This window comes from Neofelis nebulosa, chromosome 5 (genome assembly GCF_028018385.1).
Source record: "Neofelis nebulosa isolate mNeoNeb1 chromosome 5, mNeoNeb1.pri, whole genome shotgun sequence".
NCBI classification, from domain to species: Eukaryota; Metazoa; Chordata; class Mammalia; order Carnivora; family Felidae; genus Neofelis; species Neofelis nebulosa.
The window spans coordinates 117987112-118010558 of NC_080786.1; the positions used below are offsets into that span (position 1 = coordinate 117987112).

Here is a 23447-nt window from a genome sequence, read left to right on the forward strand (position 1 = left end):
CTGATTAATCAGCAATGACATTAACTCAGGCTTAACCCTTTGCTCCTACACCTTTTGAGACCCTGTCCTGTAATTAAAATAAGAGACAAATCAGTTTGAAGACTATAAAGTCAAATTTACATTTTCTTGAATGAGAGTTCCAGAACTCAAATATAAATAAAATGATTTAAAAATAGGGCAAGTAGCTGTGGACTCTAATTCTCCAAAAGCAAGACAAAAAAAGTTTGTTGCTAAGCCCTCACTTTTGCTTATGGCAAAATGTGCCAATAGCTTGAATGGTTGAAACATTCACTGAAAACATAAAGGGTAACACATTAGAATTATGTATTTATTTATTTGGTACACTACGGTGAAGAAAGCAAGATACTAAAAGCAGCTTTCTGATTTGGAAGACTGATATCATCAATATGCTGTTTTTGCTCTTTGCCAGGTTAACAGAATTTATTGCAGCAATTAATGCAAAACATATGTGCCGAAGTACCCACGTGAAAAATATAATTGCCCCCAACTTAATTTGCTACCTTTCAAAACCCTGTTTTAGCTACCTTTTCTCAATATCTCCACTTAAATAGAGTACAAGTGTTTTTATGAAAGTGGAGATAAATCATTATAATTTATTTTCTCATCTTAAGTAATTTATAAATTATCTTTCAAATAGAGAAAAGTTTCCTCAGGGAATAAAGTCTACTTTTTAGACCACGTTCTATTTCCCCCATTACTGACGTCTATGACAATTTCAATACGGATTCACAGTTTTTACTATATAAAACTCTAAATAATAACATTCACAGTATAGCGACAATTGCCTTACAATCTGTGTATGGATTTCCTGACAAAATCCTTACAGCATGAGGAAAAAGGAGTGTTTGAGAGTCCGGAAGGAAAGACAGAGGTAAGAATGTGTTAAGAAAAGGCAACACAGACATTGTTGTTTTTTTTTTTCCCTATTCCTCTATCCACATCAAATTTTCTTTAAGTTATTTTCCTAGTGTGTCCCCCACCCATGTAGAGAATCATAACTTCTGAGTGTAAAAACTATGCAGTTTCTAAGTACTCTCTGAAGTACTTTTTTGAAAGCACTTCTTAGCACAATTTTTCACTCTCTTACTCTGGGTATTTCTAAATTATTCTTGCAAAGTCATAGGACGAACTAGCTAGTCACTAGGATTACGGTTGAAAAGCCAGTGCTTTTCCTGAATGGAAGGATGCTTCCCTAATTCATAGGCATCTGTGTACATGAGGAAACATATGAGGTTAAAATCAAAAGACAAAGACAAAAGCGGGTCTGGCTCAGTTACTACGTTATTATGATTCAATTCCTCAATTTCCTCAATTGTAACAATGGAAGATGTCATAATACCTATTTTAGGGCTGTCTTAATGATTAAATGAGGTCCAGCAAACAGTGAATGATAATGTAGGGGAAAATTCTTCCTAACTAGCACAACTCTGTACAATTATTATTACAATGTTGGGCATGGCACTGAGGCCATATTTAGTTTCGGAACCCCTGGATTCAACAATTCTTTTATGAAAAATACTGAAGTTCCAACACAACCACAGAAACATCAGCATCATCCTACTACTAACCTACCTCGATAGCAGTGATCCCAGACACCCTCTCTGGCCCATTCCAGTTTTACTCTTAAAACCGGAAGAGGGAAAATCTCGTTTTAATAAAATGGTGCCAATCAAATATGAGGCGTGTAGGAGAAAACAGACAACTTTTAATCGTCCACCGGGAAGTTTATGGAACACGCCCACTTAACTGCTCTCACAAGGCGCCTAACAGGTGGCATAAGTAGCTTTAAAGAAAATGGGGTGGGGGGGGGGGAGACTCCTCATTTTAGTTTTAGCAACTGAAGAATTGAAGGAAAGAAGGTTGTCTAAAGGACCAACAAATAGCCCAGAGGTCGGATCAAACAACAGCAAGCAGGACGACCAGACGTCTCAGGCGCTCCCGTGTGTCCCAACAGAGCAGCAGGTGGGTACCAGGAGCTTTCCAGCAGGGAGTTCGTTCTAGAAGCCTGCAGAACTGTATCCCCCTCCTCCACTTGCCACCTGGTGGGTCCCTGAACTCGTAAGGAAAGGAGACCGCGCCACTTCCGGACGCCAAGCTGAAAAGACTGGCTGGTAGCGATGGGCGGGGGACGAAGATCTCCGGTCAAAGTCTATGGTGCGAGTCTGGACGTACCTGGCGGGTCCCGGGCGCCCGCGCTCTCTGGGCGGGCCCGAGCCCCAGGTGAGGGGAATCCGGGCGGCGAGGAGGTCGCCGCCTCTGCGAGCGCCAGCAGCTCCGCGGCAGCAGGCAGAGGGCGCACGTTTACCTCTCACCCGCCGGGGTCTCCTGCCCGCGCTCATTGCGCGTAACTTGGCGCCCTGGCGCTGCTCGCGTTCACCCGCCGCCCGTCCGAGCGCGCGCGGCCCCGCCGCCGGGCGGAAGTCCGCGGCCGCAGGGGCCCCGCGTGCGCCCGCCGCCCGCCGCCCGCCGCCCGCCGCCGGCCGGGCCCGCGGGAGGTCCGCGCCGCCTCGCCGCGTTCGGGAAACTGGCTGCGGCCGCCGGGAGCCGAGACGCTCGCGCACAAAGAACCACCGCCCCCCCTCCCCCCCCCAGAGGGCTGGGGCTGGGGGACGCAGACCCAGAGTTGAGTTTCTATGATTTGATCTTGAAATCCGTGCAGAGAGAAAAAGTGATGAATTGTCGGGAGCCCTCGTTTTCCCTCCGCACCCCCGAGCCTGGTCCCGCGGGCGAAATAGTTTACGGTTTCGATGCCCTGGCGGTGGGTGTGGTGGCAGCGAGGAGCGCTTGCTCTTCTCTCGGTTGCCACATTGCTGTCACTACCCCCCCCCCCGAAGCCCTGCTGCGTCCTAAAATTTCTCAGAGCACACTTCTGACATGTAATCGGTCCTGTATTATCAAATGTAGGAGGTGTAATGCGAAGGAAAAGAAACGCCGTCATCCCCTCCTGTGGCCACCCCAGTCTCTGGCTAAGATTATTCACAACAGTTTGTTTGTACAGTGCTGCCACTTGTTTCCCCCCTCCTTCTTCGCCTATTATTCTGACTTCACCATGTTGGTTTGGATTATGTGGATTTTCACCCTTTGCTTTGACTGGAACAGCAGGACGTGGTTTAGAAAATGAAGGGAGGGAGGGGGCTGCACACTCAGGGCTTCCAGTTTAATAACATCACTCCAAGTTGGAGGCTTTATTTGTTGAACTGGTTTTGATTCCACCCACCCTCCACATGCATTTGCCCAGGCATCCAAAGGGGGAAGCATTCTTTGGCATACAGTCTTAAAACTTTCCTGGATAAAGTAGTTTCTTCTGGGGGAAAATCAAAAGTTGTGTAAACTTTAGAGGAGAAACAAACAACGCAACCTCCCGCTGCCACCCCCCCCCACGCTTTTTCAGTGTGCAGGTTTTTAGGATTTTAATAAAAATTGATTAGCCAGATGTTTTAAGTGATAAATATTTTCTTTTTAAGCAAAATATTTATATATCAACATTGGTTTTAGAACCTTTGCACGTCTCTACCTCTCCCCATCTTTCTAATCAACTTTTTCGCCTGCAAAGACTTTTTTTTTTTTCTTTGTAATCCACCACACTTTTTATTTCAAAGAAAGCTGATAGGAGGCAAACTAATACTTGCTGACTTTCAGACTTTTCCAAGAGAAAACCTCCTGCCAGATTCCAAGAACTACCTGATACTAGGCGGCTTGTAACAGACCCAAAGAGTAAAATTAAGAGGAGCACATGGTCCCACATCCTGATTCCCACCAGGAGTATCTTCCTAGTTTGATTTGTGGCTTTGAAACCTTTGAATTTTTTAAAAGTCACAACATTACTTTTACTTCTAAAGTTGTTAGGAAAGAATTATCAAAGGTTTCCAAGTTTTTGAGAAGCAAATTTCAAGTCCTGGTTTTTGGTATACCTGGATGAATACTATAATGAATGTTTCACACCACCAGTCATCCCTTCATTTGAACAATCTGTGGAAAGCTACTTGTCCACTTTGTAAAAGCCCTGCATTGACCTTCCCTGGTGATAAAATCCAGATCTCTGCAAACAACCCAAAAGGGGACACCTGCATCTGTTTTTCTAAATCTTTTATCAAGCAGGAATTAAAAGAAGAGGTTTATTAAATGTTGTAAAGGAAAAGTGTGTATATTAGAAAATAAAGTGGAGGATCTTGACAGAAAATGATTTGTAAAACTTAGTGTTCTTCCAAGATACATATATTTCCTCTTACATCTAGTCTTTATGCCAAACAAAATCTTTGGAAACGACTAAAATCAAAGGTAACCCACATCACAGATTTCTTAGTAAGTAAATGTAAAAACTTATCGAGTTTTGATGATTTGTAGAAAGTTTTATTAATATTTTCTTGAAGATTTTATGACTTGGAAAAAGTAACTCTCAAGAACAGTCCTTGCTCTTTCCATTTGCGTTGAAGTTAGTAAATCAAATATACTGTGGAAATATGTTTTGCCTTTAAAAATCCTTTGCATATGTAACTGATTATTTGATATTTAAAAATTGCATATATTTTATTTCAGAAAAATTCCAAAGTTTCAGAAACAATTTTAACATTTAGCGATCTTTATAAAGAAAGTTATAGTGAAGTGAAGGTGGTGAAGAACAAATCAGAATTTGAATATTAACGTGCGGATAATATATAAACACGATGAAGAATTTTACCAAACCTTTTCTTTAAAGACAATGTTTCTTTGGAGTCAAGGTGAAACTACTAAATTGTTTACATGAGCAAGTCACAAACCATTATTGTATTCAATTAATTTAAAAAGATCACATGACACTTCCCAACCTCACTAAACCACGTTTAAAAAAATGCCTTTAAGTTTTGATTGTGTACAACATTTTGTTTAAAATTTTTATATTAATTTTCAGTGCTTTTCATTTTTGCTCCCAGTTGTTAGCCTTACAACTTTATATAAATATAACCATGATGTAACACGTGGCAATAGTGTTTTATGTATGTAGTTTCCCTTTTATAGTTCCAGTTGTTTCTGAGTTATAAATATATCCAATTGACCTTAAATCTTAAAACAGACAGAAAAGCAATATCAACTAGAGTACCAATAATAAAAAAGTATAAAACTGAAATTTTGATAGCTGGTTTGTATTTATAAATCTATTGTTATTGCCAGAATATGTATTATTTAAAAGAAGTTTTAATTGCTCATTTATGACAAGTTTTAGAATGGTGTGATATATGTAACACGAGAGTGAGCAGAATGGGATATTGAAGTGGACATTTTTCTCACTTGGATTATTATTATCAATATTAGTCTTTGGAAAGATAAAGATTCAGAATGAATTAATTTCATGATAGATTTTGAGAGGTTACAAGAAGTTTCTTTCCGGCACAATCAAAATATTATCGTAGCAATTCGGGTTGTCAGTAAAAGCTTAAACAAATTTGCTGATAATCCTGTTAATGACCTAGGTCAAGTGTTAACTGTTGTGGGTTATAAAATAGTGAAATTAAGGTTTCTCCTACCTCCAGGCAAATAGCATAGTTATAACTGTTGGGGGTGGGGGGGTTAGCTATTAGGGGAGCTATTAAATTACAAAAATGTATAATGCATTCAATTATTTAGTCTAGTGTGATGAAATGCTATTAAAAGCAAATGTAAACCCTCTTTAAAAAAAAAAAACCTATAAAGATATGACAGCTTAGTACTCTATAAAGATTTCAATCACAATGTATTATTGTTTAAGGATAAGTGTTTATATATGAAAAGTGATGCCAATTTATAGTAATTTTTAAAAAGGTAATAATCCATTATTTAAATGGCTGTCTCAAACATTTGCTTAATATTCAAAAGGAGGCATACAGTGTACATATGCAAATTTTAATTTTAAGCTTTGAACAATCGCATAGTCACCTCTAGTACTTGGGAGATTTACGTTCAGTGAAATACATTTCATAGATATAGTGTCCCAGACACTCCAATAAAAGTCTCCCAAAATAAGTAGCATATAAATATGCAGATTTAATTTTATCCACTCTTACTTTGAAAACTCTGATTTCCAGTGTAAAGAGCTCTATAGATAAACATTAATCTAATTTACAAATGCTTTTGGACAGAAAAATGACTTAATGCATTATGTACTGATGAATAAGCAGTTCATTCTGCCTCAGACTCCTTCAAATGTAGAAAAGTGTTTAAAGAGAGTACTTTATCCAATGCTAAAGAGATTGATACTTCACTTTATATCAAATTTTAACCATTTTCCAAAGTTATTTTATTTACCATTATTATCATCCATTTGGGATTACAATAGGGAGCAAACATGAACTTTTAAAATAATGCGTAGTATAGCAATCCAATTTTGCCATGAGTAGTTGATTTCCCATTGGAAGTCTTCTGTTGGCGTGTCATGTAAACAGAGATCTGATAAGATTTTAATAAAGTTCTGTGCAGCGTTAATAAAGTTTCTGTTTAAGTATATAGGCCAGTTGTTAAAGTGATCATTGAAATTATGAATAATCTATTATCATTGAGGAGGCCAGTGATAGAAAGTATCACCTGGAGTCATTTTCTTGAAAGCATATTAGAAAGTTATTTGTAACTGGATTAATAAAAGGCAAGTTCAGATTAAACTTTTTCTAAGTTTTTAAAAAATTGCTTTATCAGAGACCCATGGCATTTTAATATTGCAATTTAATTATCAAATCTCAAATTAAAAAAAAAAATCACACAGGGGCAAGCAATTAACTCAATGGCTTCTGTTTGTTCCCTTTTAGTTCTATCATGCCTAACTCCATAGAAGACTGTGAAATAAATTCTAGTAAATTTTACTAGTAAATTTCTAGTAAATGTACAGTAAGTATACTTTTTAGCATAGTATTTTAAATGCAACCTAGTATTTTATATGTCCATTCTCAAAACTTGTATCAGAAAGCTATATTAGTGAGATTCATTTTATCATTATTATGATATATGAATTTTCAGAAGCATGACTTTCTATTCAAATGACATTGTTAGAAGAATTGCATGGAAATCTTGGCACATACTTGGGGTTTTCACTTTTCATGTTGTTCATCTCAACTATTAAGACCTAAGCTATTACATTAATATTTAAAACTACACTCAAATATTTCTCAAGGTAAATCATTCATTTTAAATTTTGTTCCAGAGCTTCCCTTCATGACCTCAGGAGGGAAAGGAGACACTATCCATAGGACATGATCTGGAAAGAATAATCCCATGAACAATGGATAAACTTTTATCCAAACAAATTAAATGTAATTGTGTCAGTTTTCTGCATCTATTTCCCTTTCTACATACATCCCTGCCAGCATAATATTATATACATTATATATTGAAACATATACAAGGTGTGGCTTAAAGACAATTTACATTTGATTATTCCTGTTTCATTAAATTAGTATTCATTAATTTTATATAAGCATGAATAAGTTTAAATAAAGGATCTTTTTTTCCTCTTGCAATTTACTGAAAGGTTATGTTTTCAACAAAAATACTCACTCTCAGCTCTATCCCTGTGCATTATTAATTCAGCAAAATCCATTATCTAAATAGTTTATAAATATTCCATCTGGAGAAATACAATTATCATAGCAATACGGGAATAACATTACTATACTTCTAGTTATTGTCAATTCTTTAATATCTTCAAAAATTAAGGAGATTAAACAAACACTAATTTTAACTTACTAATATGTTACTCCTTATACAAATGATTACTCCTGCCTTTCATTCAATGAAAAATTATTGACCATTACTTTCCAATAAAGATTTTAATTTGATTTGTAAAAAAAAAAAAAAAAAAAAAGTCACTTCTAGGTTATCAGATGATTTTCTTGATCCTTATATTTTAGAATTTTCACTTTCCCAGTTAAAAAAAGACACAGAAAAATTTAATGAAATCTGCCAAATTGATAAAAACAGTCACTAAGGAAAGAACAAAATTAAAATGCTCTATTAGCAATGAAAGTAGGTCAGTAAATATGAGAGGCAGTGTTCAGATTCAATGAAAAGTTTCTAAACATTTTGAGTATTTACTTGTCTTTTTAAAATAATGCATACAACATACAACAGCATTGGCTTGATATATTTTTAGTGGCATAGTATATAGTGAAGGATTTCACATCAATTTCTCAGTATTACTAAACTGCAAAACAGGTTGCTAAACGTTACTGTTATAAGTTCAAAATGATTAAGAGGCAAAGTTGTAAGTGTTGCTTTAAAGCAATCAATTATTTAGAGAACTTTGTCTTAAAAGTCAGTGATTGTATTCACAAATCATTAGGAATAGATCACAAAAGGTATACATGAAAAAAGCAATGTATCTATCAAATACACAATCTTATAGGAAACATTGGTGTCCTCAATGTTACATTTGCACTTTAGTCCATTGGAAAGGGATGAATGCCCATTAGGAAGAAAATAAATAACCCAACATCAGGAAATGCCATTTGCTGCATATGGACATTATTTCTCTAATTTTCTATTCAGTTATTTACTATACCTACCCAAGAGCTTTTCACTATTCATCAAGTACATTCCCTTATTCGTATATAAACCCTTAAACAAAGAGAATCCAATCTAAGCTTATTGTAATTCCTGCAAATATTACTTATGTTAATGTGGCATATGCTGCTCATTAGAACCTGTACCATAGAGCAAACCATCGCCTGGCGGGGTACACATCACTTCAATAAGGCTATTGCAATATAAACACACACACACACACACACACACACACACACACACACACACACCCCATCAGCTTCAACAAACTCTGATTTCCCTTTAGTCCATTCATAAATGCCATGATCCTAAGTAGAAACAACCTGTCATTACCTTTGAACATACTAAAGAATCTAGCGAGGAGGGTTGGGTTTTCTTTTAAACTTCTCAGAGTACTACATGGTCATAATTAGAAAATAAAATACTGCCACGGCTATTTGGCAATTAGCATCGTGGGTTGTAAAACTGGAGGATATTTCTTTCTTTCTGCTTAAAATTAGCCAACAAGGTAATTGCTTGAATTGGTATCAGATTAAAAACACATTTTAGGTTTAGGCAATCCAAAATTCTCTCTTAAAGTCTTTCAGAAGACACCGGAAAATAAAAGCACATCTTTAGTTTACTCTCAGAGCAAACTGCTTTATTCCGAGGCACCTTAACGACCTAAAAAGGTTTCAGGGAGAACGTGCTTTGAAGAGCGTTAGCTCTGCGGGGCAGGGCAGTTTGCTCTACCTGGCTTACCTTCATTGGAAGGTTGGAGAATCAGTTCCCCAAAGCAATGGAGAGCGGAGCAGCTGAGAAGGAGGAGGATGGAGAGGTGACAATCCATGTTGCTGGTGCAGAGGGCAGTGAGAGGAGCATATCTCCATGAAGCATGCCACTGATGTGAGGGGGAGCGCTCTGATTGCTGGAGAAGTTACCATGCTCCGCTCGCAGGCTGATGTCAAGTTTGACACTGGAGATAAGGAGGAGTCTGGCTGCCTTTCCTCGAACCTCGCTCTGGGACTTCCCTGGGTCCTAGTGCCGTCGGAAGTGAGCGCTGTAGGGGAAGGAACAGCCCGCTGAGGCTCGCAAACTGCTCTGAAGCACAGAACTGGGGAGCTAGGGGTGGGGCTGGGGGGCGCCGCCAATAGGCAGGAAATCCAGAAGTTGTGATGGGGCAGTGGCAGAAAGCAGTGGAAGGGAGGGAAAAACACCCGCTCCTTATTTTCATTGAAAAGCAGCTATTTTATTGTTTGCTATACATGCTCTGTAGGTTAATTCCCTGAAGAAACCAGAAACCCTGATAGGAATGTCATATGGCAGTGTGAGCGAAAAAGAAACTGAAATGTCAGAAGATGTTTGTAGTAAAAGAGCAGGAGCCTTTCATTTAAAAAAAAAAATTAAAGATGATTGTGTAATTCAAAGGAAAATTAGGATTATTCCTTTGCTATGTTCAATGTAATCATAACTCTTATGAGTCCTTTGTGGTCCAGAAGGACACTTAGACACACCTCAGATCAGAAAGTCTTTTCAGTTCTACACCAAATGGTATCAGGGCTTTCAATAGATTTGGCACAGGGATTTCAGTGTACATTTGTTGTATTTTAGTTTTCCAAACTGGGGCGTAACCTTCACCATGCTAAGGAAGTGAGCAGACCCAGCCCTAGGAGTGGCTGCTGGGCAGCATTTATTCTTTCTGTGCTGTGGGTGTAAATAAGAGTAATACAAATCAAATCTGAAATCCTTGGCAACACATCACCCCCCCCCCCCCCACTTCACCATCTATGTTAGGATCTCTGGGATCTGTGAGATAAACATGGTATATTTCACAGTCCCCCATTCAGCTTTTCAGCCACTTGCAATCTGATAATAGCTGGATGTTCTTTTATGTTCCAACTCCAATGGCTAAATCATAGTGTCCTTGCACTTGCTCACTTTGCAGCACGCTTGCCCATGTCGGGCAATACAATTGCAACCGACTTCAGCTGAATAATTTTGTGATTTATATTTGGAGAGCTCTCTTCACTTGTCTTTAAAACATCCCCCGGAAAACGATTACTCAAATATCCTCCTCCTCATCTGTCTTTTGCTACTCCAAACAGAACCCGAGACTTCCATTCTTTGCACAACTCCAGAAAGTAAAGATAGGTGGACAATTTTAAGATCAGTGATGAATTTTAAAGCCCTAGGTTGGGGAATCTAAATCTAAATAAGGGTTTGAAAAGACCTCACCAAAACATAGTCCTTCCACAAACACTATGTTTTTGATGAGGGAACCCCATTTTCACATGAATTGAAATTCAGGGCCTCTGAAGAGAGCTTGTTGGCTGGGATGGGGGGTTGGGAGGTGGGTAGAGGAAGTGACTGGGAGAGTGGCCCTGCTGGCTTTCTATGTATGCCTTGTTACTTTGTATCTCTAACTTCTTCCCACGTTATGTCACCGGAGGCTGTGGAACCCTCTTCAAGTGCCAAGTCTGTCAGAATTGAAAATACTGACAGATACTGAACAGAGGGCTCAGATAATGGTGACTCTGGCATTTTTTTAAAAGTTGCAGCACAACTCGAGTCTTTCCATAAGGCACTGTTCTATTGTTCTAGGGCTAGATAAAATTTTCCTGAAACTTGAAAGAAAATAAAGTGTTATTTGGAATGACGACTTATAAATATTTTAGAAAAATACCCCATGTGCTGATAGCCACATACATTGGCTTCCCCTCACACTGCTTCTCTCTTCACAATTAACTACTGTCACTGTGGAAAGAGGCCTTCATGTTTGAGGGAAGCTACGATAGTGTGAAAATACGTAAAAAGCAATTATAATGTAATTGCAGGAATATAACATAAACAATGTAAGATCTCTCAATTATAGACTCTCTAAGTCAAGAGACATCAAAGAGTTTCCACAGTCTGAGCGGCATTCTGGATAGATGTATAAAAGAGTGACATCAGCAAACAGAGGGAACATTAAATTTGGCCAAAGATAAGAGCAAAGGCTAGAGGAGAAGGCAGCTATTTCAAGGATGCCCGCATGGAGAAAGTAATACTTGAGGTAGATCTTGTAGGATGATTAGGAGCTCAGTAATTGGAACAGTGGATCAGAAGGCAGTGCAGACAGGCAGGTATAACATAAACAAACAATAATAGTTTCCAAGTAAGGGCAAGAGAATGCAGCTGGCACATAGAGAACATAGAACATAGAGAATGTACGATACAAAAAGGGTTAGGATACAAGGAAGTAAGGGTGGGGACAGAGTGCTGGGAGATGTTCTCCAAAAGGCAGACTGGAAACTGTAGAAACTCCTATGCCACATGTCAGTGATTTTACAATGTATCCTAGACCAAGGGGAGACACCAAAAGTATTTCAGCAAGTAATAACTTATCCTGTCTGGGTTTCAGGAAGAAATGCTATTGATAGCACAGAGCAGAGTGTCTCCACCTGTGGTATATGGACCACCTGCTATGCAAGTATCTGTAATGCTTTTTAAAACTGCATAACCCAGGGTACCTGGGTGACTCAGTCGGTTAAGCATCCGATTTCGGCTCAGGTCACCATCTCCCGGTGCGTGAGTTTGAGCCCCTTGTTGGGCTCTGTGCTGACAGCTCAGAGCTTCGATTCTGTGCTTCCCTCTTTCTTTGCCCCTCCTCTGCTCACTCCCTCTCTCTCTCTTTCTCTCTTTCTCTCTCAAAAATAAATAAACATTAAAAAAATTTTAAATAATAAAAAGTGCATATCCCTTCTGCTCACCACAGACTTACTGAACTGAACCTCTGAGGTTGGGACCCAAGAACTACAACTTGACAAGCTCTTCAGTTGATCCTTGTGGTGATCCTGACATTTGAGAACCACTGCTGAACATGAAAGAGGGAAAATCGGAGTCCAAATGGTGAGATCTGAGGCAATTTTAGAATAAAACTAGGGGTACCTGGGTGGCTCAGTTGGTCGAGCCTCTGACTTCGGCTCAGGTCATGATCAGGTCATGATCAGTTTGTGAGTTAAAGCCCCACATCGGGCTCTCTGCTGTCAGCACAGAGCCTGCTTTGGATTGGATCCTCTCTCTCTCTCTCTCTCTCTCTCTCTCTCTCTCTCTCCCTTAAAAACAAATAAACATTTAAAAACATAATAATAAAAGTAAAACTAAAGTAACATGGAACTGAAGTACAATCTAACAAAAAGAACGAAAATACAAGATGAAATTAAGATACGTGTCTGAGGTAAAACAAACACTATTCCCCAAGGAAAAGCTGAATTTCGGGTTTGAGGAAGAGGGAGATGACAGATATCTGCAATATTTAGTTCACCTGAATACTGAAACTAGTATTTCAGTTCAACAGAATGTGAATGCCGACCACGTAACTGATTGTGTGTTAGACACTGAGGGTAAAAACGTGAAAAAGACCTTGTCCCTGCCCTTTAAATAACTTAGAATCACATGATAGCAAGTGTTACATACAAGTAGAATATTTTCACAGTGCGGGGGAGAAGAGTCCTGAGAAGATGAGAAGAGAGAATAAGCATCAAAAGCATGCTTTGGGGAGGAAATGACACATACCTCTATTACTGGAGCATAGATTTTGAGGTGGGGTGAGGGGATATGAAGAGAGGAGACAGGAAGAATAGGAAAGCGTAAGGTTATAAAGAATTTTGTGAACTCTTCTAAGGAGCTTGGACTTGAAGGTGATGTAGAGACCTATTCATTTTGCATTTTAAAAAGATCATTTTGGGGCGCCTGGGTGGCGCAGTCGGTTAAGCGTCCGACTTCAGCCAGGTCACGATCTCGCGGTCCGTGAGTTCGAGCCCCGCGTCAGGCTCTGGGCTGATGGCTCGGAGCCTGGAGCCTGTTTCCGATTCTGTGTCTCCCTCTCTCTCTGCCCCTCTCCCGCCCGTTCATGCTCTGTCTCTCTCTGTCCCAAAAATAAAAAATAAAAATAAAAAAAACATTAAAAAAAATTAAAAAAAAAAAAAGATCATTTTGACATACTTAAATCCGGAGAGTAGAATGGAAGCAAAAACACCAATTAGGAGCCAAGAGACCAATTAGGATCCCTCTGCAACAGCATAGCCAATATCATGTGGAGATAGCAGTGGGGCTCTTGAGTCAGACTAACCCTAACAGGGCCCTTGCTCTGTGACCCTTAGTAAAACTCTAATAATAACAGATCCTATTTGATAGGGATGTTGTAAGGATTAGATAAGCTTTACGATGATACAGAGAAAGTCTAAGCCTAGTGCCTCACATATTAAAAGAATTCCATACATTTTTTATCTATATCTAGCAGAGAGATCTAGAAGGTCCGATCCTGAGCAGGCACACAAATATAAGTAGGGGAAATTGGCATAACTTCATAATTATTGATTATAAGAAATGAAGTGGATACAAGCATCTGGGAGGCCTCTCAATCTGTGGCTTGAGTGAAGAGGCAGTCAACAATACAAAATCAAAGAAGATTGGCGTGGGTACAACAATTTGTATTTTGGGTGTATTTTACATCACGTGGCTCGCGGGAAAACCAGGAATAGATGAAAAATTAGGAGACAAAGACCTTCACTGGTGCTGTTCCTTTGGGAATAATTTCATTTACAAATAATAACTATTTAAAAAAAAATAAGTAGGTTCCTCCATATAAGCAAAGTGTTGACAGAAGGATCAGTTGGCCAAGGATGAAACCCTAGCATATACCAATATTTAAAAGACAGGCAGAAATAGAGCAGAACAAAGAACCGGAAGAGATTAGCATATTATTAAAACTTTTTAAGAGTTTCACAAAGAATTCATGGTCAACGGTGCCTGCAAGGAACATATTCAATAAGATACTGACTGAAGAATAACAGTTGGATTTGACAGCTGAAGGTTTTGATGACTTGGATGGTAGCAGTTCTAGAGTAATGAGTCTGCTGCACATAGATTGAGCTAAAGGAGTACATGGAAAGAGAGGAAGTAGAAATAGTAAATGTACTACTCTTTCAAGAAAGTAAACTTAGAGGAGAAGGCATGCCTAAATGAGGAAAAAGCAAAGGGTAATGAGAATATTAAAAAATGGGACGGGCTTGGGGTGCCTGGGTGGCTCAAGGCAGCTCGGTTAAGGGTTCCACATTTTTTTTAATGTTTACTTATGTTTGAGACAGATAGAGACAGAGCATGAATGGCGGAGGGGAAGAGAGAGAGGGAGACACAGAATCCGAAGCAGGCTTCAGGCTCTGAGCTGTCAGCACAGAGCCAGACGCTGGGCTTGAACTCACAAACTGAGAGATCGTGACCTGGGCCGAAATCCCACACTCAACCAACTGAGCCACCCAAGCACCCCAAGGGTTCCACTCTTGATTTCAGCTCAGGTCATGATCTCACGGTTTGTGAGTTCCAGCCCCACATCCCTTGGGCTCTGCGCTGACAACGCTGACATGCCTGAGACTATCTTTCTCCTTCTCTCTGCCCTTCCCTTGCTCACACTCTTTCTCCTTCTCTCAAATTAAATAAATAAACATTTTTTTAAAAATGTTAAAAAATGCAAGAGGCTTGTAAGATATCTCTCTTATGTGCTTAGTTGACGAGTGATACAATTATTGATGAGGAATTTCGTGGCTCAAATTGGGGATATGGAGTAAAGGTGAGAAAATAACAGCCTCTGTTTAGGACATGGCAAGATGCAAGGGTAGATATTCAAGCCAGGACTTAGATAGAAAATAAGAAGCCCAGAAGGGAGGGGAGGTTAGACGCTGTAAGTTAAACAATGATTAGTGAATTGGTAGTAGCTTAATCCACTGGAATAGATGAAATTGTCCAGAAAGGTCATAAACAGCAGGGGAGAATCAATTCTGTCAAATAAAATATTCAAAAGGCAGACGGAGGGTGTATAATTATCAGAATTAATTGAGTAGGAGTAAATGTTATAAAAGAAAGGTAAGGAAAGAATGGGTTGGAGATGACAAGAAAAATGAAAATTTCAAGAAAGGAGAGAATCAACAGCAACAACAGTAAGATTTTTTCCCATTAATGGAAAGACCAAAGGACTGGGAATCCCTACCCAAAAAAGTTCACACTTGGAGCTGCAAAATTCTTTAGAGCTTATCATTTTACAGTTAGAGAAAGACTAAAACATTACTGACTTCATTATGTTCCTGCAGTCAAAGGCAACAATAAGGAAAGTGTCTGAGAGCCCTTGCCAGGATGCAAAGAAAACATTAGAAAAAATACTTATGAGGAACTTTATGGGAAAACTTCCATTACCTAAGTGTTTGAGGGTTATTGGAACAGAATAATCCAAGAAAACTTCACGAAGGGTTGTGGTTTTTTGGGACAGTTACTAAATTTTGGACTTGAAAATAGTCACAGTGGGCTGCACAAATCAATTTGCTGTATTTTAACCGATATCCACCGAATTAACATATCTCAAATTTAAACATACAGGTTTATGCAGTCAATATAAAAATTAGCATGCCTGAATTCATTGAAAACTGCTAATTGTAAATTAGAAGGATTTCACTCAATTGTTATAAAGTGTCAAAAGAAAAAGAAAAAAAGATAACATATGTGGCTTGCTAGGATTGACCAGTGCTGTTTAAAACATACGCTTACACTCACTTTTATAACTACCTCTGAAACATTTCTCTACTTTAAAAAACAGACTTTAGTACTACCATTACTTCCTAGTCTTCCATTTCCCTTGCCAAAAACCAGTCAAAACAAGCCAAGAGTTCATCTTAAAATCTAAGGAAAACATCCCAAAGCTCTGAGAAAACTCTGAGCATGAGCGCAGGGGGCTTGAGGTGGTTGAGGGACAAGGGAGCATTTGGCTGAAGCAGAACCTACATCATCGTCCTTGTAAGCCCATTTTGGGACCATATATATTTACACACACTTATACGTTCATAAACATATATACACTCACATTCACACGTGCACACGCACGAAGGAAATGGTATATTGATGCTCTATCCAGCCAAGTTTTCTAGAGCAGGAGGTCTCCATCTTTAACATACAGAAGATTGGGGAGCTTGCACAAATGCAGACTCTGATTTTGGAAATCAAGCACAGGACCTGAGATTATGCATTCCCTCAAGTTCCTACGCCCTGTCTTCTGCAGGTCTGACAACACTTTGTACGGCAGAGTTCTAGAATACGTAGATCTTGTTTGGAAAATTAGCATAAATATGTGTATATGTATATTTAAATATAAGCAGGAACATATCAAAAAGTCAGATGGTTGGGGCACCTGGGTGGCTCAGTCGGTTAAGCATCCGACTTCGGCTCAGGTCATGATCTCACGGTCCGGGAGTTCGAGCCCCGCGTCGGGCTCTGTGCTGACGGCTCAGAGCCTGGAGCCTGTTTCAGATTCTGTGTCTCCCTCTTTCTGACCCTCTCTCTTTCATGCTCTGTCTCTCTCTGTCTCAAAAATAAATAAACGTTAAAAAAAAATTTTTTAAGTCAGATGGTAAAAATACAGGAATACGTGGCCCAATAGGTTCAACTTCATCTCCCAATAAATTTCAAGATAAACCTAATGCTCCCACAAAGTAGTTAAATGATACTCTAGTATCCTAAATCCCTCTCTTCTTGAAGGTAAGTAGTCAAGACTAATTCACCATTATTGTTAACTCTTAGTTCACTTTTATCTAGATCACTCTTGTAACCATTTTATAATATACCGATCTTCATTGTTATTGAACTGTTTCAAGGGTATGAATTGTCTGCCCAATATTTTAAGTTCTTAAATGACAAAGTAAATATCAAACATTATCTAGAAGAGAGACGACACTGTTCAACCCAATAGTGTATAATAGTCTCTTTCATTTTACTTCAGATATGTTGAATATGTGATAATTACAGTTTGATAATAATTTCTCAACATATGTATTGATGCCAAATTTAAACTATCCGAGGGACTTGCAAAGCTTAACAAGCATAAGAAAACCATTGTAAAAATAAACCCATGACTTAATACGAAATGAATTTGTGTTTACAAGTATTAGGACATTTATCTAAAGATGAAAAAGTAATGTCCTTCATTTTTAATGGATTAATTTTAATTACAAACGAGCATTTTAATTTTCTTGATATACTGATATGTAGTTTGGTAAAACAAGTAATAGAAATATAGTTTATAGATTGAAGAGAATTTTTTAATGATGTGTACATATGTGTACATATGTGTGTGTGTCTGTGTGTGTGTGTGTGTGTGTGTGTGTAAGTTATAATTATGGCTCAGGTAAAAATGTAAGTGCAACCAGAGCATTTTTTTAACCAAAAGCAAATTTTGATAAAGGGTTATTGACTATTCTGTATAGAAGTATTTTGAGAACACATGGCTTCAATTTTGTTTCTCAAGTATCTTGTAAGCCTGAACATAAAATAGAATTACTCAATACAGAAAAATTAACTGATTATGTTCTTGTCTAACCATAGTCGTCAATTCAGCTGGGAACCGGAAAAATAATCCATATTAAGTCATAGGGATCTTATATTCAACAGTGTCAAACATTTGCGATTTTTCACGGATGCTCTGGTTTCCACAAGTGCCCAAATAACCTCACCTGCTATTCCAATTTGTCTCCTCGACTGTGCTATGGGTCAGTGATCCCTATTATGTCACATCAATACAGTGGTTAAATAATGATAAATAATTTAAAATGTGACAGGTAATCCACATCTTAATGTCAGTCATCTTTACCCCTGCAGTATTTCCCAAATTAAAATGGAAGCTACTTCTGTTTTAAACTCTAGGTTTTTAGATATCCAAACATATTTCTTTAAATTAAAAAATACATATTTTACATATTTATTTGAAGCTCCAAAGAACTTAATTTTAAAACTGAATCAAAGTAAAAGGGATGGCTTCTAAAACATTTAATTACAAATATACTAATGACATACATTTTCTTCTAGAAAAATAAGAGACCCTCCTCCAGTTCTTAATTATGGCAATGAAAGTATTCAAAATATGCATGTTGTATTCTTATTATTCCAAGGTACTCACTTAGCCATTTCTATTACTTAGTTGGGGCTTAAATATTCAAGAGTTATTTTTTGAAGCACTCATACAAGTAAAGCCCCAAGTAAAAACGTGAGTCTTTTTTAAATTCACCTTAGAGTACAATAAATTTACAAGTCAAGTTCACATATAGGAAATCTGCCTGTTGGAGGTACGTCACATCGAAACACACGAAGGAGTGATAATCATCTGCCAGCACTCACTTCACTCGATTTCGTGAAAGATTTTTTAGTCAAGCCTCTGGCTTAGGAAATTGCTATAGGTCATGCACTCCACTAGAGGGCTCTGCAGAAGCAGTGGCCACCGCAGCTGAGGATTCAGGTGTTCAGATCAGCTCCTTGACAAAAAAGCAGAGGTCTTCACAGGAATTAGCACAACTTTATTTTTAGGTTTACTTTGATTAGTTTCCTGATTGGTAGTAATTACGGAGGGTTATGGATGCTTACGTGTGAGTTTTATATGATCATATAACATGCTTTTACTTACTGTATCTGGACCCTATGATGAATTCATCATAACCCTAAAGAATCAAGCAAACAAAGTCTCACATTTAATTTCTGCTCCAGGTAAATCTACTCATTTCTACACTAAAAGATGCTGAGACGAGTGACACAATTTCTTCTTCTTTTTTTAATGTTTATTTAATTTTGAGAAAGAGAGACAGAGCGTGAGTGGAGAAGGAGCAGAGAGCGAGGGAGCCACAGCATCCAAAGCGGGCTCCAGGCTCTGAGCTGTCAGTACAGAGCCCCATGCGGGGTTCATACTTGTGAACCATGATATCATGACCTGAGCCAGAGTCGGATGCTTAATCGACTGAGCCATCTATTATTCTTTACCATTCTCTCTTCTATGCAGTTTCCTCATTAAATTTCTCCATTAAAATGGATAATGAGAATGCATGTAAGATATACAACATATACAAATTATATGAATTAGTAAAATGTACTGAAAAAACTAAGGGAGTATGATAAAAATGACAATGAAACAGGATCTCCAAAATGGATAGTCATCTGTATGGCGCATATGGCAGACAGAAGATGGGCTCATCTGTAGTATTTATGGTAAAGGTATTGCAGAGAGCAACGACTATAGCAAACGCTGAATACTTTTGTTTTAGCACTTTAAATATAAAGGTTTGCATCTTCAAGAACAGATCAAAATAAAAATGTATAGACCACATGTCCAAATCCTTTTTGGGCAACAATATACCTGATGTTCCTGTGGAATATGTCTAGCTCCCAACAGTAAAAGTGACTCACCCCATCATGATTCTCAAGAGAGACATGATACACTCTTTGAAGGAATATAGAAAATTATTTATTTGTAATTTTTTTGAAGTTTATTTATTTATTTTGAGAGAGACAGAGAGAAGGAAAGAGTGCATGCCCCTGCACAGGCGTGATTTGGAGAGGGGAAGAGAGAGAGGGAGAGAAAGAATCCCAAGCAGGCTCCACACTGCTAGCATGGAGACCTACTCGGGGCTCAAACTCACGGACTGTGAGACCATGACCTGAACTAAAACCAAGAGTCAGAGGCTTAACTGACTGAGCCACCCGGTCACACGGGTACAGGTACAGAAATTCTTGTGGGGATGAGCTTTTTCACTGGAGGAAAACATGCCTAACTTAGAAATATGAACTTTTCTATCTTTACTGTAAAAAACATGAATTATCTATTTTTAATACACTTCAGAGTGAAAGTTGGTACAACCTCCACAATATATAACAATGTCCTTGTTTTACAGTCTTCTAACTTAGAACTATATTCGATGCGGTGGTGGAGACCCTTCACTGATGGACTGATATGCCATATCACCATAACTATAACTAAGAAACACCATACTATATTATGACAAGCCTGATGAAGTCCAGAATACTACATTGTTCGAAATAAAATGATGTCTATGAATGCTAAGTAGCCTACAGACCACCTGTAACCAACATTTGAGCCTGCCAAAAGATGAGTTCATCCAAAACACTGTGCAATTAGTAAATAAAATATAAATTCCAGGAGAGCAAAGATTTTGGTCTGTTTTGTTCACTGCTGTCTTCCAAGCATCTAGAACAGCACTGGCACATTGTAGGTCTGCAATCAATATTTTTTGAATGAATAAAAATATAATTCACATTCATGCAATATACTTAAAGTTTTGTTTTTTTATTTTTCTGCTTTGTCCTTTTTTTTGGATCCATTTTATGTCAGACTTCAACATTCTACCTAGTAACTTGATTTGTTAATTTTCCTTTTCAAGTTGTTTAACATAGCCCAGAAATGAAGGTAGAAGTTACTCACATAGCAGTGAATTAGTAAAACTTATTCTATTCTATTTGAATAAATTAATACATTTGCGTTTTTTAACAGATAATTAGACTAGCAATCATATAATCCCACCCCATTAAAAACATAAACAACTGGATTGACTAGACAATATTAAGGGGTATTTAATTGAACCATTGAACCCAGAGAGAGAGATCCAGAACAACTTTCTTGAGGCAGCCAATAAATTAACAGCAAAAACCTTTTTCTGTATATTGTTTCAATTTATATAACAATATTTATGTTAACTTTATTATCATTTGTAATAAATTGATTTTATACAAAGAATTCAAAGTATGATAGAAGCAAGATAAAACTGCCTTTTAGCAAAACAGTGCAGATATTTCAATCTATAAAATTATTCTCTTTATTTTTAGTTTTTAAAATTTCAAATTCTCAAAATACAATGTTTTATTTTGTGGGTTTCCCCCAAAATAGGAAGAAGGGCATTCTTATAGCTTTAAATTCCCAACAAGTCAAGCCACACAGTCAGAGATCTCTAGGCCTCATGTTTGCATGAACAATAAGAAAATAACTATTAGGTATTAATATTTGAAAAGACTGCTGAAGAAATCAATGATTATTATCCAGTCAAAGTTCAAGTTTTAGACTTCCTCAAAAAAGCCATTTAGTGTCCATAAAGTTTAATTTATATTTTAAATGAATTGTACCACATGAAGTGATCTTCATTTTACCGGCATCACTATTTAGCAAAGAAGCAATATTTTTTTTTTTATTTGCTAAGTAACTCAGTGTGGAATAGAATACTGGTTTCAAAAGAGGGCCTGATAGGCAGCTATGAGATTTAAAGTTTTTATTTGTCTTCAGGACAAGCATATTAGAGAAAAAGCTAGTGCCCCTCAAATCCCTCTATGTTGTTCTATACATCGTTCAGCTCATATCTAGTATACAGTCTTTTATTTGTTTAGTTTATTTTCCTCATCAATGTACAACTAACTGAATACCCTTAGGTAGCCACTTACATTTTTTATCAGTCTTAAGACTGTAAGGAAAAGAACCTAGAGGAAAATGTTAATGCATTATTCACGAGATTAAAAAAATAAAAAACTAGACTCTTCCTTTTTGTTTGTACATTTAGTTATTCAAGAATTTAAGAATAAACAGGGTTAGCTTTGGGTGAAGAAAATCTTCCTAGTAGGGTGAAAAACAGAAGTGAGCCTACTTAACACATTTTCTGAGAGAGGTTATTATAGAGGGGTTTTCCAACTTGGAAAAAAATGAGTATTTCCTTGGATGCTTCTTTGCTTTATGGAGCATTGAAGCCCTAGAATTAAGACAGTGAATAATGTTTCAGTACGACTTCCTACACGGAGAAATTCTTCAAAGAAATCTTAGGCCGTGGAAATCTTGAAACATATTTCAGCAGGTTATATTGCAATAGAATAAATAGAAAAATTATGAAGGGAAAAGAAAAAGGCATAGAAAATTCATAATATCCCCTAAATCATTTTAACATCCAAAATAGGTTCTAGTACCTATTTTTGCTCAATAATACTCTAGAAAGCTGCAAGTTCTTGGAGAAATAGGGTAAATGTAATTTTAAGTGACAGAAACAATGATTCAATCTACTTGATCAAGACACCACTTTCTTACGCTGTGTGTGTGAGCACTTAATACCTATTTGGAAATGCCTGCAGGATCTCATCTTGAGACTTTTTCAAAAGGTTTTCCTAAGAACAAATTTTTCATCTGCACTTTTTTACTGATCAATTGGCAAATCAGCTTGCATACTTTGGAAAGAAGGCTAATAATGTTGTAGAACTTTGTCTCACTGCTGGCTAATGAATGGTTTCCAGGGGAAGGCCGGACTGGGCAATTAAGCAATGATGGGCAGCAACTAGAACAAGAAGTGAAGATGAGAGTAAGTGTTCAAGCTCAGGACATACAGAAGGCATGATCTCTAAAGCTAATTCGATAATAGACCACAATTAAAGATCAATAGACATAGTTTATTTGTAATTTATATGGAGTCATTTTTTTTCTAGTGCTTAGTGATCCTGTATTTTTCTTCCATGCAAATAAAAATGGCAAGTGAAGTAAAGTGAAAGTAAAACGCAATAAAATATTATAAAGGTGAAAGAATACAGACACAGGCACATCCCCCCCTTTGATGGTTATAACCACCTATTTTAGTGGCTTTAACTAAAGCTATTTTCCTAATAACAGTAATGTGATTAAGAAGAACTACATTTTTCTTCATGGGTTTTAGAATTCCAGAAATTAAGTCCTTTAAAATGTAAATTTAAAAAGCACAGACTGAAGATAAATATTAAGAAAATATGATGATTAGTTAAATATGCATATTTGCCATTTGAAATTATATTATTAATTTATATTTCTTACCGAGCTTTTGAAAACAGCTAAATTGGATCAAAAATATATAATATGAAATATATTAATTTAGAAAATTGACAGTGTATCCATGGTTTGGGGAAGAGAGCCAGCATGTCAGCTACAATCCTCCAAAGATATTTCTACCGGAAAATAGAGAGCTAGCATTTTCGCAAGCAAAAATGTCCCCAGGAAAAATGTGTAACTGAAGTACACTACTTAACAATTTCCGTGAAAGGACCCATAAGTGGCAATTTCAATATTTGAGCTAAGTCGCGCTTCAACTAGA

At 37.5% G+C, this 23447-nt stretch overlaps 1 protein-coding gene and 1 long non-coding RNA gene across 4 annotated transcripts in view; one reads left to right on the top strand and one right to left on the bottom strand.

Moving 5' to 3' along the window:
- EPHA3 (EPH receptor A3) overlaps nt 1–9558 on the bottom strand; it is a 360460-nt gene extending 350902 nt beyond the window's left edge. Inside the window, exon 1 of one of the 3 annotated variants that reach the window (XM_058731685.1) lies at nt 9265–9558. In XM_058731685.1, the coding sequence (XP_058587668.1) occupies nt 9265–9352 (88 nt within the window). In that variant the 5' untranslated portion in view covers nt 9353–9558. Of the gene's footprint in view, nt 1–2193; nt 2311–9264 lie in introns of those variants that run through there. The other 2 variants (XM_058731684.1, XM_058731686.1) reach the window with 2 other exon arrangements.
- On the top strand, nt 1425–20497 carry LOC131512665 (uncharacterized). Its single transcript, XR_009262229.1, has 3 exons — nt 1425–1983; nt 12257–12390; nt 20235–20497. It is a non-coding gene; the product is annotated as an uncharacterized LOC131512665 (long non-coding RNA).
- Nucleotides 20498–23447: the final 2950 nt, after the last annotated feature.